The following is an 18,082-nucleotide window of genomic DNA, read 5'->3' as shown; positions in this document are numbered from 1 at the left end:
AATAGAAACCTGGTCCATGTTTGCACTTCAGAATCTATTTTCTACCCAGAAATGAGAATAATCTTAAAATATAAATTAGGTATCATCACAACAGTGAGGAAGACAAAGTTTCTGCCTCAGGGAGCCTACACTCTAGCAAGGGAGCTAGGTTATAAACAAGTGAATGAATGAATAGCCACAGTGATTACAGTTGGTAATGGGAGAAATACAACTACCCTTTGTTTAATGAAATTAAATTATTCCTAAAATCCTTGCCGCTAAGTGAAAACCACTAATTGAAGAAATTATTTCCACTCACATTATGGTTTATGTAATCCCAACCTAGGATAATGAGTAATTTTTTTTTAAGTTTATTTATTTTTGAGAGAGAGAGAGAGAATGTGGAGTAGAGGCAGAGGGAGAGGGAGAGAGAATCCCAGGTGGGCTCCACGCTGACATAGTGCAGAGCCTGACACGGGGCTCAAACTCATGAACCGTGAGATCATGACCTGAGTTGAAATCAAGAGTCAGATGCTCAACCAGCTGAGCCACCCATGCACTCCGTGAGTAATTTTTGAATAATTTTTATAGGTAGAGAAATATATCAATTGAACACTGAAAACAAATTTTTGTAAGTAACAATTTGAGGGCAAAAATTTTGTACCCAAAGTAATAGTTTGTTTTTTTTTTAATTTTTGCACGATTTTTCCCTACAAAATTTTCAGCCCTTATTGGCTTATTGTAATTGTGCACCCAGCCTAAAACGTTAAAATTATAGAACAGGAAAGCATTTTAGGGCAGAGTAAAGGCTCAACACAAAACTTGTGCAGATAGTTCCTGCACATAACAGACTGAAAAGCCATTGAAGATACTTGGTGGACATATATATGCAAAGCAAATTGTTGTGAGTTCACCCAAACATGACATTCAGTTCAGAGTTGTTCCATATGATAGTCTAGAAACTATTACAGTAAATAAAATTTTTTAGTGTGACTTTGCCTAAAATGATAATAATGAAACCTCACACTTCTTTTTTTGATTTAGAATGTTTTGGGATGAAAAATTCATTTTAGCAAACACAGACAAAAATAAAAACAATAAAACCCGGAGAATTTGTTATAAAGGTGGTATAATGTTTTAAGAGTCATTATAGCTGAAAGTTGTCATCTGAACTGTCATTAAGTGAAGTAAATAGGGTATAGACATGGTGAGTAACTCAGTGATGCCCCTTTAGACATAATTAGTGGGGCAAGCCTCTCTGAGAGTTGACATATTTGAATTATGACCTGACAAATGAGAATGAGCTAGTCATGGGATAAATGGTAGGAAACGTGCTTTGGGTAGAGAAAGTGTGACCATAGAGGCCCAGAGGTAGAAAAGGACTTTTAGGGCTGGCTGGAGCCCAGTGATGCTAGCTAGGGGTAAGTGGAAGGAAGACCACGTATCAGCAGTCGCTGGAAAAATAAGCAGGAACCATGACACGAGGGCCTTGTTGTAAGCTTCGGAGGGGTTTTGATAGACCCCTGGGAGGAGGAAGCATTTTCGGCTGGAGAGAGACGTGGAGAGTCGGGAGTGACACGATCTAACCCTACCTTACATTTATTTACTGTTTGAAGAAATAGTCTTGTTCATTTTTTCTCTTTAGTCTGCCTCTTCTCCCTTATGCATGTCTCGGTGTACAATTTCACATTTCATGCTTTTGTCTCTGGTTTCTTTCAGAATTGCCGTTATCTGTACTCTTTTTCTTTTATGTTAATTTTTGAGAGAGACAGAGAGCAGGTGAGGGACAGAGGATCTGAAATAGGCTCTGTGCTCACAGCAGAGAGCCTGACGGGGGGCTCTAACTCACAAACTGGGAGATCATGACCTGAGCTGAGGTTGGACACTGACTGAGCCACCCAAGCGCCCTTCTGTACTCTTGATTTCAGTTTTGGTTGAATTCTTTGACTTGGTTTTCAAGAGAATTAGTTCAGCACACTCAAATCACAAAGTAAAATTATGTCATCAGAGATTTGAACATATCATTTAGTTTAGGAAGGCAAGAAATGCACATTTTTTTTGTCTGGAGGGTTCTTCAAGTCTGACTTAATTCTCATATTACAAAGTAAGTTAGGCAGAATCCCTGAGTACAGTGAAATTCCCTCTGCTATTATAGGGAAACTGAGTTTACCATTAATCAGATCAAGGCTGGAAGGAGGTAACACCAGCCCTGGAGAAAGGAAAAGGGTGAGGGTTGCAGGCTCCCTGTGATTATGGCTGGGCCTGTTGTTGTCATGGAGCTTTCTAGACTGTCTCCTACGCTGAGATGTAAACACCAACAGTGTTGGTGGCTGTGACTGCAAGTCTTTTTCTCTTTCACTGTGAAAAAACTGTGCATAATTCTGATCTGTCTCATGTGTGCAGGACCTAATGAAGTCTTGGGGTGAAATCATTGTAAAATATTTCCCAGCTTCTCAATTTGAAACAGTTGCTAGGAAAAGAATTGCTCTAGGAGGCTGGCAGTAAAACAAAGCATAGAAATCCGGCTTTGGAATTACCTTGATACTTGGCAAAAAGGTAACTTTGAAGTCTAGTTTTTTCTGGGCTTGTAACGTAGCCTTTAGTGAAAAGCAAAGAAGCCCTTTTCTTAGATTGATTTTAAAACGTGTCTGTTTGTGACCACGAGCCCCGGGGCCTTCCCGGAGCTTGACAATGTGCTGATGGTTGTGCAGCTTGGATGGAGGGCGCTCCGAGTCCCGCAGCTGCGCACTGGCTAGGTTCTGTCTCCACCAGAAGCAAGCTTTGTTCCGTGTGGCTCTGCTGTCCGCACACAGAGCAGCCTTTGATGGGCTGCCTTTGACGTGATTTGTTTACGGCAGCCAGAAATGCTTCCTGCATAATGAGAGCAGTTAATCATGGAAACTGGGCTATTCCTGTTTGTGCACTTCTAGCAGTCTTCTGTTGTAAACATTAAAAGGTAACGACAAAAGGATGAAGACCTTTTTAAAAGGCACAAATCAGTTAATCCGTCAGATCATGTGATTGCTACTGATTACATGGATATCTTTAGAGAAGCAGAAAATGATTGCTGAACACATGCCTTGTGTTTTGATGATTGCATTAAAAGTCCCCCAGTGGGATGGCGTTTATTGGCTCCCAGAGCTGTTCTTGCATTAAATTCCAGGCAGCCGGTACAGGGAGAAGCATCGTCACCTGTAGGTAACCGCATGTGTGCAGTTAGGGGATAATCTTGATCCCGCTCCGCTGGGTTCCACCAAAGAGGCCAGGGTTTCCGCAAGACCCCAGACTTTTATTTTGAAGTGGAGTAGCAGCTGTTGGCGATCGCGGTGCAGAGCTGCGGCGCGGCCTGGGTCACACAGTGCTCGCTCCGGGTGTCTGCGGCTGCAGGCCGAGCCAGTGGCGCAGGCACCGAGCCGCGTTTGTCTGCCGTGCCGTCAGACCCCTTGGTTCCATAAGGCTCCCGGGACCCTCCGAATGGCTATGGGAGATGGTGAGTAAGGTCTCTTCTCCTCTTACGCTCGCGTTCTGCACTTCCTTTGAAAGTGACGGTCATTTGCTGTGTGAGAAACACATTTCTCCCCCGAAGCACGAAGGACACTTGCGTGTGTGCGTGTGCAGTCGTGTGTGCATGTGTGCACATGTGTGCTTACTTGTCGTGTAGCATTCTTTTCTACTTGATACGTCCGGACGGATCTAGCAGATGTGACAATTTTCCTTGCAACCCAAGCGAGCTCTCGGGCTCTGGTGGTGGATGCGAAGGGATATCGGAAGAAACATGGAATATGTGCAAAACCTTTGAAGAGAGAACACGGCCCTTTGAAGAATGACAGGTTTTGGCAGGGAGCTTTGGTTAGCGAGCCCGTCCTCTCTCCTGCTGGAGATGACAAGTAGAATTCTGTGGTGATAAAGTATTTAAAGAAGCAAAATGGCTTGCCATAGACACTGTTTTAATTACCGTGCTTGGGATTTGTCAGTGTCCCTACTAAATCGCTCTCTGGAGAATACTTAGTTTTTTTCGGGTCCTATGTAGGGTATAATTTGATTAAAAATTGATTTTCCCAGTGTTTTATTATAGTAAGATTAATTTTTAAAATATTTCTATAGTGCTTTATAGTGTTCCAAAGCACTTTGATATACTTAGTATACATTAACTCCTCAGGTGCAGAGCCAAAGGAGGTGTACAGAGTATCTTAGTATTTCCATTTCACAGATTGGGAAACTGAGGCTTGCTGACGTGTTAAGTTCCACATCTAGGCACGGAGAGCGAACCAGAACCGAATCTAGAACCTCAAGTTGTGTTTGCTATTGTCCTTCATAAGACTTCCTACTGGACGGTGTTTTTGTTTGTTTGTTTTTTTCATTATTAAAGCTTTTGTTAAGATGCTTAGAGGTATACTTCATAATCTCATCAGTACCAGAGATGTGTATGAAGGGGAATTTGAAGTTCCTCCAAAATATCGTGTATATTTTCCACTGGGTTCTTAAGGAAGACTGGTCCGTATTCAGAAGTTTTAACTCTAACAGTTTTATCCTTCCTTATGACAGTATGACTCAAACTCTCAGGAGTTGGTCCCCTTGGGGCCCCGATGTGGGGCTCGAGCCCACCACAAGAAATGGGATGCACATGTACCAAAATGATGATGTAGGTACATCATCATCAGTCTTTTGAACCGTTATGTACATGTTGATGGAAATATAATAGTATATCTTGTGTTGATATTGCAATGGTTTATGCCAAGAATTTATGTAACTGGTTTATATGTCCTTATAGAAATAAATAATTTTAACTATGAAGTTTTAAGGCAAAATCCATCAAGATTGATACATTAGTTTCTCATATAACTAAGGACATTGCATGTTTATATATTTATTTATATTTTAAACCTTAATTTACAGGCAACTCTAAATGTTGCATTTGATTTGGGCCATATTCAGATTTTATTTCCTTTTTTTTTTCTTTTTTAAACATAGATTCCATGGCTATTTACTTAATTTTTCTTTTTTCAAGCAATACATAAATACATTCAGACTAGGAATAGTCTGAATTTTTAAAAATCGAAGTAACAGCCTCTTATAAAGCTCGGAGGGTAACTTTCCTGCGCCTCTGGTCTTCAAAATGGAAATACTTTTATTGTATTTTATTAATAGAGTAATACACCTTTATTTGGAAATAGGAAGTCTAGGGGGGTGCCTGCCTTGCTCAGGGTCTTGATCTTGGTGTCGTGAATCTGAGTGCCACATTGGGCATAGAGTTTACTTTAAAAGTTTTTAAATTTATTTTAAAAATTAAAATAAAGGGGCACGTGGGTGGCTCAGTCAGTTAAGTGTCTGACCCTTAATTTCGGCTCAGGTCAGGATCTCACGGTTTGTGAGTTCAAGGTGGGCCCCCCCCCCCCCCCACCCCGCCATTGGGCTCTGCACTAATAGCTTGGGATCCTCTCTCCCTCTCTCTTTGCCCCTCTCCAGCTTGTGTTTGTGCGCTTGCATTTTCTCTCTCTCTCTCTCTCTCTCTCTCTCTCAATATAAACTTAAAAACATAAATCAAAATGGGAAATCTAAACAGTATGTAACAGGTTATCTAGGGATTTGTAGTTCTTAACAGTTTCACGTTTACTCCTCTGTATGTCAGTCTTTCTCGCATATAGTGTGCTTGTGTCATACTGGTATCACGTGAACACGTATAGCAAATGGTTTATGCCATTCCTGACCTGGGTTTCTTATTCTTTCATTTCAATTAACAGCAATATCTTCTTTTCAAAATTCAGGCAACACAGATAAAGGCAAATTCCCCTCAGAACCACCTCCAGCCTAGGCGTAAAAGGAGGCGAACGCTTTTATTAGTATGGTGTTTGTCTTCACATACCTTTTACTGTGCCTTACCTGCATACTGAGAAGCAAAATGAATGGTTTTGTTTGGACTCTGTCCACGTAAATGATACTACTCTGAAAGGATTTCGCCGTTTGCGGTGTCTACTCAGTGTGACGTAGGGTTTTGTGTTTTTTTTAATGTCCTCGTGTAAACTCTTGTTTGTTTGAACTGTTGCATAATATTGCATAGTATGGATGAATCCTAACCATTTTTTCTTTTAAAGAGTTTTAGGTTGTTTGATCATATATAATTTTTCTAAATGATTCTGAAGCAGCTTTCTATAAATCATATGTATGTATACACACACACACACATATGTTTCTTAAAATACTATAGAGCAGAATTTCTGGACCTAGGTTTTTATTCATTTCAAATTGTGTTAGTTATAGCTATAATATCCTCCAAAAGAGGCTTTACTCCTTACATTCTCACCATCAGTGCCTGCTATCCTACATTCTTTTCAGTTCTTGCTGTTACTATATTTTTAAATTTTTTTTAAGTTTATTTTATTTTTGAGAGAGAGAGAGAGAGAGTGTGTGCATGAGTGGGGGAGGGGCAGAAAGAGAGGGAGACACAGAACCTGAAGCAGGCTGCACAGAGCCCGATGTGGGGCTCGAGCCCACGAACAGCGAGGTCATGACCTGAGCTGAAGTCAGACGCTTAACCGATCAGCCACCCAGGCGCCCCTCGCCATTGTTACTATTTTTAAAATTTGCCTATCAAATGGACGAAAAATATCTCATCCTTTTAAGAGCATCTCTGCTGTCTAATAAGGTTTATCAAGATGTTTGGTTATTTGTATTTACTTTTCTATGGATTGCATTCTGGCATCCTTCGCCAACCTTTTGGTTAGTCTACTTTGTTGTTTTTGATAGTTCTCTTTCCATATTCTGGTTATCGATCTATTGTCTATTAAATATATGTTACATAAGCCTGACTTCAAGGCCATATGAAAGATTTTATTGACAGTTTTATTAACAGGCAAACTAAGATTTTCGAAATACTGTAATGACTATCAAGTAAAGAGCTGTTGAGGGTGGCTCTTACGTGCCTTTCTGTTTAGTTTTCTTTATCCTTACCCAGGAATATAAAAGCAAGTAGTCAGATGATTGTGAAGTAACTCTGGGCAGTCAAACCACATAGAGTTAAAAACCTGTAGGATTATTATGTGGCCCTGGGCCCTGCAATCTGCCTCAAAAGCTCATGAGAGGAATTTGGCCTTTTGTTGTTATGCTGCAGAATGGCTGGAAAGAAATAAGGTTTTGTTGCAAACGGACTGTTTCTACACTTAACAACATTTCAACACAGTCTATTCTGCCAAACATGAATCTTTTAAAAAACCGTATACAAGTAATGATACAACCTTGACTTTACTAGCGGTAAGCCTTCTGGACCACTCCAAACTGACGTATCAGTACTGATTTCGTGGGTAGGGAACAATAGCAAGAACCAGTGCTGGATAGATCACACCTCTCCTGTACCTTTGAATATTCTGTGCTAGAATTGGGTGATACAAATCACTGAAAGAAAGCAGCCCTTTGACTCACTGGCAAAAGGGCCACACTTGTTTTCTAGGAGCAGTGATAATGGGGAAAACAAAGAGTCAGTAGGGAGAAGAAGTAAGTTACAAGGGATAAAAGATTGGACATTCGGCAAGATAGGCAGTAGCAGGGGGTACTAGGATCGAAAATCTTAGCCTTCTTGAAACAGACTCCATTTACCCGTCTGGGTGCAAGGGCTTGGGCCACAGTAGCAGCATATCCTCCAGCATGATGTTGCTAATGAACCCGAATCTTCAAGAAAAGGCTTACATCTTTTTTTTTTTTTTTTTTTTTGTACATGTAGAATGTATAGTTGAGGGGCGCCTGGGTGGCTCAGTCGGTTAAGCGGCCGACTTCGCCTCAGGTCATGATCTCGCGGTCCTTGAGTTCGAGCCCCGCGTCGGGCTCTGTGCTGACCTGCTCAGAGCCTGGAGCCTGTTTCAGATTCTGTGTCTCCCTCTCTCTGACCCTCCCCCGTTCATGCTTTGTCTCTCTCTGTCTCAAAAATAAACGTTAAAAAAAAAAATAAAAATAAAAAGAATGTATAGTTGATGTTCTCGACAGCTAATATGACCAACTGAAGTGCTCATGGAAATTTACCCAACATGGTTTTTATAACAGGTATAAATAAACCTTGATTTGAGCCTCATTTATTATATACTTGATATTATGATTATCATGAAATATGTTGTTTTTAATTTTATTAATAACGAGTGATGGTTTAAATTGTGTTTGCCCCTTCATTGAACTATCAAAGGTCTTAAAGTTTTTATGGGCTTCTTTAAAGAAAAGGGTGTAAGACTTCAAGTAGGCTTTTTAACTAGTGAGTTAATGCCTACCTAGAAATTCTAAGAGACTTTATCAAATTTCGTTTCTTTTCAACTTTATATAAGATGGACTTTATTTTTTATAAATAAAATTGTTAACTTAAAATTAAATGTGCTGCTGAAAACATAGCATCATTATGTGAATATTAAAATTTGGCCGTTTTATTTTGAAGCACTTGGAGTTTTAATTTCTAGTCATTTTACTGAAAGTTTCTGTTTTAGTTTAAATTGAATATATTTTAAACGTTTACTATTTGATTATTTTTACTTATGAAGACTTGTCATTTTCTTTAACTATGAGAAATCTTGTATTATTTTCTTTTGGTAAGTTTCTCCCCTTCATTAGCTTTAGTCTCTCCTTATGGAATTGTCAACCCGTCAGATATATGTTGAACCTCCTGTGTTGATTCACTGCCCTTTATTTTGTCTCCTCTATTAAGTTTTATGGCTTTCTGTTTTACTTTGTATTCTAGGAGTTCTCCTTGACTTTCTCATCTAATCCTTCTATTAAATTTTAATTTTAACAAATAAAAGTTAATATGGCTAAACCTTTTCCCCTTTTCTGGTGGTTCCATTTTTACAGGTGTGTGTGTGTGTGTGTGTGTGTGTGTGTGTGTGTGCGCGCGTGTGCGTGCACATGTGCACGTAGGCACACACGTGCGTGGGTAAACATGCACACTTACATATAAAATATTGAGCTTTCTGAGTTGGGCGTGGGAAGAGCTAAATGATGAAATCATTTCATAGATTTTCAGTGGTTCCTTGCAAATCATTCCTGTATTTGCTGGCTTAGAGATTGTCACTCCTGTCATTCTACAAGGTGGGTTAGATGAGTTCTCATTGCTGTTTCATTCTGCTTCTGAGAATTATGAGTTGCAGCTTTACTGTGGTTTTATTCTTCAAAAACTTTCTATCTTTTAATTTGCATTTTATAAGAATTTGTTGCTCTCTTTCGGGTGCTGATTTCACATACTTTGCCCTGCCTCATTTTCTGTGGTGTTATGATGGTGCTTATAATTTTATTAGGGTTCCATCACAGGCTTTTAAACAAGAGAGCAAAGTGATTCAAATTACCATAGTTCTTTTAAGGAAGTATTTCAAACATGCCTAAAAATAGAGAACGTTGTGCCAAACCTCCATTGCCGCCTACTATCCTGCTTCAAGAAATTATCAATACATAACCAATCTTTATTCATCTGTATCCCTCCTATCATCCCCTAGCCTTACCTCTCATGCTGGCCTGGGGTATGTGTGTGGACACACATGCATACACGCGCGCGCGCGCACACACACACACACACACACACACAGTAACGTGTCTTTTTAAAAGACAATTAGAGTACTTTAGAAAAGACAGGTTTTGTTTGTTACCGGGAAATATTTCATTGACAACCAATTTTCACATCTAAAAAGTTAACCCTTAGTGTCAAATATTCAGTGTTCAGATTTTACTCAGTTGCTTCCTAAATATCTTTTTACAGTTTGAATATGGATTCAAACAAGGTTCACCATTGTAATTGGTTGATATATCACTTAAGGCTCTATTCATCTACAGCAGTTGTCTCACTTTTTCTTCTCTTGCCACTTTTTTGTTGAACAAGAAAACATCTATCAAGTAAAGTTTTCCCACCTGCCAGGTTTTGATGATTACATTGCCATGTTGGTTTTATGTTACGGTTTTTTAAGGTTTTTATAGCCCCTTTATTTCCTAAAAATTGAAAATTCTGCTAATGGTTTGATCAGAATCAGGTCTAATTTTTTTGTTTGTTTTTTTGTGGGGGGTTGACACATCTTGGGGGGGCGGGGACACGGGTGAGTGGCAGAGAGAGAGAGAGAGAGAATCCCATGAAGGGCAGAGAGGGAAAGGGTGGGGGGAGAGAGCGAGCGAGCGAGCGTGAGAGCGTGGTTCATCCAATTTGGGTTGGGCTTACCCGATGCAGGGCTGGAGCTCACCCGATGCAGGGCTCAAGCTCATGAACCACGGGTGAGATCATAACCTGAGCCGAAGTCAGATGCTTAACTGACTGAGCCACCCAGGTGCCACTGGACACATATTTTTATAGATGGTATTGTGTATTTTGTCAGAAGCTATGCAGTGCCCGATTGTCTTTTTGTGTGTGTGATACTAATATACAACAGTGGGTTTAGGTGTTATCAGCCTGATCTATTCTTAAAAAGTTCCCCACCAGCCTTTCACTTAACAGTTTCAGCAGCCACCGGTCCAAATTACATTTTTAGATGATCTTATTGTTTACTTTGGGGTTTGGAAAGTTAAGAATGGAATCAGGCAAACCAGTTAAGAAGTTGTTGCAGCAGTATAGGCAGAGATGATACCGGTCTGGTCTTAGATTAGGAGGGGCAGCAGAAATAAAGAGAAATAGGTGAATTTGAGATATAACTTGGAGTTATGTACAAGAGCTGTTGATAAAAGAAGGCAGAGAACTCGGAATGGGGCTCCTATATTGTGAGCTTGAGCAGCTAAGTAGATGGTGATTTCATTTACTGGGATAGAAGTAGACTTCAGGACAACAGGTTTGGAGATGGTGTTGGTGTTAAGGTGTATATGTCAAGTTAGAGATGCCTTTGAGATATCCATGGGGGAGATGTTTAGTAGGGCAGCTGAATATCTAAGTCTGGTATTCAGAGATGGTATAGGCTAGAGACAAATAGCTCAGGGTTGTCAGCATATAGAAGGTGTTTTAAACTATTGAGAATGGATGAAGGCATTTAGAAAGTGTGTAAGCTGGAGAGAAGGAAGATACTCAACATTTAGTGATTGGATAAAGGAGGAAGAGACTGAGCTAGCGGGACCTGTGAGGTCAGAGGAAAGCCAAGGAAAGTATTCTATTGTAAAAGCACAATTGGGGGGGGCACCTGGGTGGCTTGGTCCGTTGAGCGACCGACTTCAGCTCAGGTCATGGTCTCCCAGCTTGTGGGTTCGAGCCCCACGTCGGGCTCTGTGCTGACACCTCAGCCTGGAGCCTGCTTCGGATTCTGTGTCTCCCTCTCCTTCTGCCCCTCCCCCACTCATGCTTTGTCTCACTCTGTTTCTCAAAAATAAATAAATGTAAACAATAAATTTTAAAAAAGCACAATGGGGAATGCAAATGATTAAACATGTTTGAGTTTGAGAAACCTGTAGTACCATCTTATAGTGATTATTGTTTCCTAATCTCAGTTACTAATTTAGCTGTTCAATATGACCATGGTCATTATTAGATAGGTAAGAGGGTAAGACTATTCAGGAATCCAAAGTCTTCCTGCTCATTGTTTTAATTAGAATAAGGAAGGATATAGCTTCAAGAGAAAAGAGGAACTTTGGTATAAGAAACTAATATGAAACACTGTATTTGTGCATGAAAATGGTGGCATTGTGGGTTTTTTCTGAACTGGTTGGTTTACTGAAGAAAAGCCACACAAAGTGAATTTTTTTAAAGGAGATACGGTATACAATTTTGGCTTGATCTTCTGTTTGTCATGCAAGGATGGAGCAGTTTTTCATCCTTTAAATGAATTCAGAGGCAGAAATTTCAGGTGTTGGAATACATGCACCCATAAAAGTGAAGTGGAAAGTTTGAATAGCCATTTGAATACATGGCTTTCCTTAGAAGGGAAAAAGAAAAAAAAGGAAGGAATCTGATAATGGTAATATAAATTTACAATTTCTTATCTGAAACGTTGGGGACCAGCTATGTTTTGGAATTCTGCATATGTCAGATTTTAGAAAAGCAACGATCATAAACCATTGTATCATACAAAAACTCCAGCTGTGTCCTGGGCTGTACCTCGTAGTCAAGCATATTAATATTTTTGCAGTTAAGTATATGCAAATTCACAATGAGTAAAATAAAGACAAAAAAATAGCTTCATGTCAGTTCACATGTTGTGCCCTAAACTGAGTTCAAATCAGCTTAGATTTTGCTACCAAATGAATTTAAAAAGAAAAAACAATTTAAAGAAGAGTTAATAACCTATTCTTTTCCAACTATTCCAAAAAAATAGAAGAGGAAGGAAAGCTTCCAAATCTGTTCTAAGAGGCCAGCATTACCCTGATACTAAAACCCAGCCAGATAAGGACCTACAAAAAAAGAGAACTACAGGCCAACATCTCTGATTAACATAGATGCAAAAATCCTCAACAAAATGTTAGCAAATCAGATTCAGCAGTAAATTAAAAATCATTCACATGATCAAGTGGGATTTATCCCTGGGATGTAAGAGTAGTTCAGTATTCACAAATCAGTCAACGTGTACATCACATCAACAAGAAAGAGGTCAAAAACCATATGATCATTTCAGTAGGCACAGAAAAAGCATTTGACAAAGTGCAACATCCATTTCTCATAAAACTCTCGACAAAGTAGGTTTAGAAGGAACATACCTCAATATAATAAAGGGCATATATGAAAAACTCACCCCTAACATCGTCTTCAGTGGTGAAAAACAGAGCTTTCCCCCAAAACTCTGGAACAAGACAAGGATGTCCACTCTCACCACTTTTAGTCAACATAGTACTGGCAGTCCAAGAAAAAGAGGTAAGAGGCATGCAGACTGGTAAGGAAAAAGTCAACTTCACTGTTTGCAGATGACATCATATTAGCTATAGAAAACCTGAAAGACTCCATAACACTGCTAAAACTGATAAGTGAATTCAGTAAGGTCACAGGATACAAAATCAATGTACAGAAATCCGTTGCATTTCCATACACTAAAAATGAAGCAGCAAGAAAAGAAATTAAGAAAACAATCCCATTTACAGTTGCACCAGAAATAATAAAGTATCTAGGAATAAACTAAGACAAAAGGCCTGTACAGTGAAAACTATAGAACAGTGATGAAAGAAAGTGAAGATGGCACAAATGGAAAGATAGTCCATGCTCGTGGATTGGGAGAACAGATACTAAAACATGTATACTACCCAAAGCCATGTACACACTTAATGCAATCCCTATCAAAATACCAATTGCATTTTTCACAGAAGGTGAACAAACCATCCTAAAATTGGTATGGAACCACAAAAAACCCTTAATAGCTAAAGCAGTCTTGGAAAAGAAGACCAGAACTTGAGTCTCGGATTTTAAGATCTACTACAAAGCTGTAGTGATATATAAACTGTGGTACTGGTACAGAAATAGACACATGAATGAGTGGAACAGAATAGAGAGCCCGCCGACTCTTGATTTCGGCTCAGGTCATGATCTCACTCACAGTCATGAGAATTGAGCCCTCCATTGGGCTCTGCACTGGGCATGGAACATGCTTAAGATTCTTTCCCTCTCCATCTGCCCCTCCCCTGCACTCGTGCTCTCTGTCTCAGTCTCCGTCTCTCTCTCAAAAAAACAAAAAACAAAAAACAAAACCAGAAGTCCATGATTATACAGTCCATTAATTTTTGACGAAGGAGGCAAGTAAATGCAGTGGGAAAAAGACCATCTCCCCAACAAATGATGTTGGGATAAACTAGACAGCTACATGCAAAAGAATGAAACTGGACCACTTTCATATACCATGCACAAAAATCAACTCCAATGGAATAAGGACCTAAATGTGAGACCTGAAACCATAAAAATCCTAGAAAAGCACAGGCAGTAATTTCTCTGACATTGGCCATAGCAGCTTTTTTCTCAGTATGTTTCCTAAGGCGAGGAAAACAAAAGCAAAAATAAACTATTGGGACTACACCAAAATGAGGTTTCTGCGGAGCTAAGGAAACCGCTAAAGCTTAAAGGCAACCTACAGAATGGGAGAATATATTTGCAAAAGACATATCCGATAAAGGATTAGTATCTGAAGTATGTAAAGAACTAATACAACTCATCACCAAAAAAACACAAATAATTTAATTAAAAATGGGCAGAAGATGTGAGCAGACATTTCTCCAAAGAAAATAACCAAATGGCCAACAGATACATGAAAAGATGCTCAACTTCCTCATCAGGAAAATGGAAATCAAAACCACAATGAAATATCTCCTCATACCTGTCAAAATGGTTAAAATCAAAAACACAAGAAACAACAGGTATTGGCAAGGAAGTGGAGAAAAAGAAGCCATCTTGCACTGTTGATTGGAATGCAAGCTGGTGCAGCCACTGTGGAAAACAGTATTTTTGGTTCCTCGAAAAAATGAAAAATAGATCCAGTAATTCCACTGCTGGGTATTTACCCAAAGAAGATGAAAACACTAATTCAAAAAGATACACGCACCCTTATGTTTATAGCAGCGTTATTTATAATAGCCAGATTATGGAAGCAGCCAAGTGTCCAATGACAGATAAATGGATAAAGAAGATGTGGGTGTGTGTGTGTGTATCAACACGCACACATAACGAGATATTACTCAGCCATAAGAAAGAATGAACTCTTGCCATTTGCAACAGCATGGATGGATCTGGAGAGTATAGTGCTAAGTGACATAAGTCAGAGAAAGACAAATGCCATGTGATTTCAGTGCTGTGAGGAATTGAAGAAACAGGAACAAAGGAAAAACAGAGACAGACCGAGAAATAGACTCTTAAGTATGGAGAACAAACTGACGGTTACCAGAGGGGAGGAGGAGGATGAAATAGGTACAGGGTGTTAAAAGTGCACTTGCCGTGGTAAGCACTGAGTAACGTATAGGAGGGTTGGGTCACTATGCTGTACTCCTGAAACTGATATAACGCTGTATGTTAACTATACCGGAATTAAAAAAAAAAACCACGCTGAAGCTGGACTTTTAGAACTTCCTGGCTTTCAGGCATTGCAGTTAAGGGATTGTGGGCCTGTAATCTCTCCGTGCTTGCTGAGAACAGCACCCTGGTGTTAGATGAAGGCAACAGAAGGTAGAGCCTTATTCTGCTTGGGCTGCTTTTTATTTCTGCCTACCTGTCCTCTCCCCCACCCTTCCATCTCCTCCCTTCCCTCCCCTTCTTCATTCTATTATCATCTCTTCTTCCCCCCCATCTATTATCCCTATCTTTTTCTTCTGCTCTTACCACTACTCTTTTTCTCTCATTTTCCATTTCAATCCTACACATACCCACTGCAACCTGCTACTTTATTAGTTTTTATCTTCTAGTACTTTTAAATTCTTCCTCTTGATGATGTTCGGCACTAAACTGTACCAATGTCTTTTTGGAATGAGAGCAAAGGTGTCAAAGTAATCATGCTTTCTGTAGTTGATCCTTTTTTATTTATTCAGTAAATAGCAAAGCACCTACTATATGTAGCCCAGGTGATTTTTTCTTTTTGATTTATCTTCTAGTTCCGTTGAGCTGTGTCTAATCTGTCATGCCTGCCCACTGAGTTTAAATTTCAGTTATTGTATTTTTATTTCTAGAAGTTCTGTTTGGTTGCTTTTAAAAATCTGTCACTTTTTAAACTTCCTAAAAGATCTCTGAAATTATTTTCAAGCTTTTCTAATAAAGCTTTCAAGTATAGGCATTTTATGGTCTGTGCTTGATAATTTTAGGATTTTTAGTGGATCTGTTCCTATTGTCTATTTCTGCTTATTCTTGCTCATGGTGTCTTGTTTCCTGCCATGCCAAGTGACCTTTCGAAAATTATTTGTGCACATAATGTGAGGCCAGAGACTTTATTCCAGGAAAATTTTGCATTTGCCTTGGCTGTTGCTTGGGAGTAGGAGTACTCCCAATGTGAGCCAACTAAGTTTGAGGGCTGGAGAGTCTTGACGGTCTAAGCGATTCACCTTAATGAAGTACTCCCTTTGATTTACTTCTCTATTGCTCTCCTTTGAGAGTCATTGGAACAGAATAAAAGACTATCAGAAGATAAGGGCTTACTTATCATTCACTTTAACCTTGAGAGTATAGTCATTTGGTAAACCAGCTTTTGATGGGAAGTCTCTCCTATTAGAATCTGTATCTTTTTTATGTGGCTTTTCAAATTCTATTTCCTTTGCCCCCAAGGCTTCAAAATAGAAATTCATATGTACTGGTTTTGTCCTTTATTTCTTATGATTTTGTCAGATACTTAGTTGTTAAGAAGATTTTTTTCTCAAGTATCTATTCAGTGTTTATAGTTGTTTGCCTTCGGAATTGTGTTTCAATAACCTGGAGACTGAAGGTCTTCCTACTATGAGAAGGGTCATTCTAAGCATTGTTCCACATTTGGAGTTATAGCAGTGGACAAAATGGACAACTTCTTATTCTAATCATAACACATTTCAGTGGGGGGAGTCAGATAATAAAATATATAGATGGTAAGTGCTAAGGAGAGAAATAAAATAGGAAGGTAGGGATAGATTGGTAGTGTCAGGATGTTGGCAAGTTTATAATTTTAGGATCCGAGAAGAGCTCATTGAGAAGGCGATAGAAGAATAAAGATCTGAAGGAGGTGAGTAGACAGGGTGGCTCTGCAGGGAAGAGCATTCGAGGCAGAGGGAACCAGTGCAGAGGCTTTCCTATGAGTCTTGGCAAGGAGACCGGTGGGGCTGGTTTGGAGAAGAAGCTGGAGGGCAGTGAGTAGGATCACGTTGGAGAGAACCACGTCCTATCTAAGATCTCCCAGGTTTTGGAGCACTGATACTGATAGACCTTCTTATGGAGACTCAAGAGGGTTTCGAGCAGTGCTGTGGTATGATTTTGTTCGGTTCAGGACATTATGTTGAGAATAAGCTCTGAAAGGGCAGAGGGGTGAAGTAGGAGTAATGGAGTAGGAGTAATGGAGTTATGGCACAAACAGGACAACATTTCTGCCCACTTCCAGTCCAACTTCTAGTTCACTCTTAAAAGCATCTATTGTTTCTGGAGGTGATAAGTGCTAGGAAGAAATAGAACTGGTTTGGTCTGAATATTTACAGTTAAGAAAATATTTTTAAGCGTAGAATATTTATAATTTCCATATAAATTACAAAACACTTTTAATTTGGGGACTTGTGATGATGGATTCATTTCATGAATTCTTTTAGCTTACAGTCAAGAAAAGGTATAACATTTTTGGAAGTGGTAAAAAAAAAAAAAATTCCCCTCTGTAGATACGTCCTTTTTTGCTTTATGTATTTGAAGCTATGTTACTGGGTCCATAAAAATTTAGAGTTCTGATTTTTTTTTCCCTTTTGGATTGATCCCTTTATCCTTACTAAAAGTCTCTACCTCTAGTAATGCTTCTTCAAACTGCCTTGTTTGAAATTAGAGTAGCTATATCAACTTTCTGTTGATTGGTATTTGCCATAGTCTGTCATTTTACCTTTAACTTTTATGTGGCTTTGTAAAGTATATCTTGTGCAAGCAACCTATTTTTAAAAATGCAGTATTGTTCATTTATTTTTAAGGTAGTTCCTGATATATTTGGTTTCATTTTTGCCACTTTATCTTTTTTTCTATTTCATCCACTTGTTTTAATCGTTTTTTAATCTCCTTTCCTGCTTCTTTTCAATTATTTAGATTCTTAAATTTTTCTTGTATTGGTTTATCTACGTATACATTTACTCTTATTCTAGTGGTTACCCTAGCAGGGATCGGCAAATTCACTTGCAGGCCACATCCAGCCATCCTCCCGTTGTACATAAAATTCTATTGAAACGCAGCCACACCTATGTGTTTACATATCATGTATCACTGCTTTGGCACCACAATAGCGTAAGTATTGTGTAGCCGCACAGAGAGGTTCATGTATGGTTTACAAAGCCTAAAATATTTACCACGTAACCCTTTATAGAAAAAGTTTGCCAACTCCTGGTTCTTAAACTTGACCATGCATCATAGTCACTGGGAGGGCCCCCATCTCCAGAGTTTCTGATTCATTAGATTTCAGTTGGGGCCAGAGAATTTGCATTTTTAAGAAATTGCCAGGTGATGCTCAGCTGCCGGTCTGTACCACTGTCCTAGAGGTTATAATGTGCATCTTTGACTTATTCAGTAAAAAAT

General features: G+C 39.2%; 1 protein-coding gene across 33 annotated transcripts in view; it reads left to right on the top strand.

Annotated features, from left to right (window-relative positions):
* CLASP2 (cytoplasmic linker associated protein 2) overlaps nt 1–18,082 on the top strand; it is a 179,385-nt gene that overhangs the window by 35,196 nt on the left and 126,107 nt on the right. Inside the window, exon 1 of one of the 33 annotated variants that reach the window (XM_045037959.1) lies at nt 2,832–3,469. The exons of the other annotated variants lie outside the window; for them this stretch is intronic. Coding sequence (XP_044893894.1) covers nt 3,454–3,469 — 16 coding nt within the window. The 5' untranslated portion in view covers nt 2,832–3,453. Of the gene's footprint in view, nt 1–2,831; nt 3,470–18,082 lie in introns of those variants that run through there. 33 annotated transcript variants of the gene reach the window in all.

This window comes from Felis catus, chromosome C2 (genome assembly GCF_018350175.1).
Source record: "Felis catus isolate Fca126 chromosome C2, F.catus_Fca126_mat1.0, whole genome shotgun sequence".
Taxonomy (NCBI): Eukaryota; Metazoa; Chordata; class Mammalia; order Carnivora; family Felidae; genus Felis; species Felis catus.
The sequence above is the reverse complement of the archived record's forward strand: the minus strand, read 5'-3'. Positions and strand labels throughout refer to the sequence as shown.